General features: G+C 62.1%; 1 protein-coding gene across 1 annotated transcript in view; it reads right to left on the bottom strand.

Moving 5' to 3' along the window:
* Positions 1–6: 6 nt before the first annotated feature.
* Positions 7–585, bottom strand: part of SLC5A5 (solute carrier family 5 (sodium/iodide cotransporter), member 5) — a gene marked incomplete at its 3' end in the record, with an annotated part of 4,719 nt that continues 4,140 nt past the window's right edge. The window contains 3 exon segments of the mRNA XM_010189292.1: positions 7–50; positions 139–242; positions 480–556. Of these exon segments, the coding sequence (XP_010187594.1) occupies positions 7–50; positions 139–242; positions 480–556 (225 nt within the window).

The following is a 585-nucleotide window of genomic DNA, read 5'->3' on the forward strand; positions in this document are numbered from 1 at the left end:
GATGTCCCACCACAGCACACCCGGGAGTAGCCGTGTCTGCTTCCTTGGCCCTGCCAGAAATGGGGTGTGATGGGGAGGCGCTGCAGCAGGGGGGACCCCAGGGCTGGGTCACATCCTTCCCACAGCCCCCAGGCTCACCTGGCAGGGAGCTGAGCAGGACCCCCACCACCACTGTGGTGAGGGTCCCCAGCGCCCCATAGTACAGATAGGAGATGGCGTAGAAATCTCCCACGATGGGTGGCCTGCGAGGGGCAGATCAGGGACCGGCAGGGACAGCGGTGTGACATCACAGTGAACAGGGAGAGTGATGTGATATCACAAGGAATAAAGAAAGTGATGTGACATCACAAGAAAGTGGGAAACTGGTATGACATCATCAGGAATAGGGAAAGCGGTGTGACATCGCAAGGAAAGGTGACATCACCCCCATGGCCCCCTCAGCTGCCACCTCCTCCCCTGCCTGGCCTCCCCCCCCTCACCGTGGTGGTGGCAGAGGCTCTGGGCGGGGGGGCAGGGGTCCCAGCAGGATGGTGTGGTTGACGCCCATGGTGTGGTTCTGTAGTGGGCAGAGGGCTCCGGAGGGGG

This window comes from Mesitornis unicolor, unplaced genomic scaffold (genome assembly GCF_000695765.1).
Source record: "Mesitornis unicolor isolate BGI_N332 unplaced genomic scaffold, ASM69576v1 scaffold29677, whole genome shotgun sequence".
Taxonomy (NCBI): domain Eukaryota; kingdom Metazoa; phylum Chordata; class Aves; order Mesitornithiformes; family Mesitornithidae; genus Mesitornis; species Mesitornis unicolor.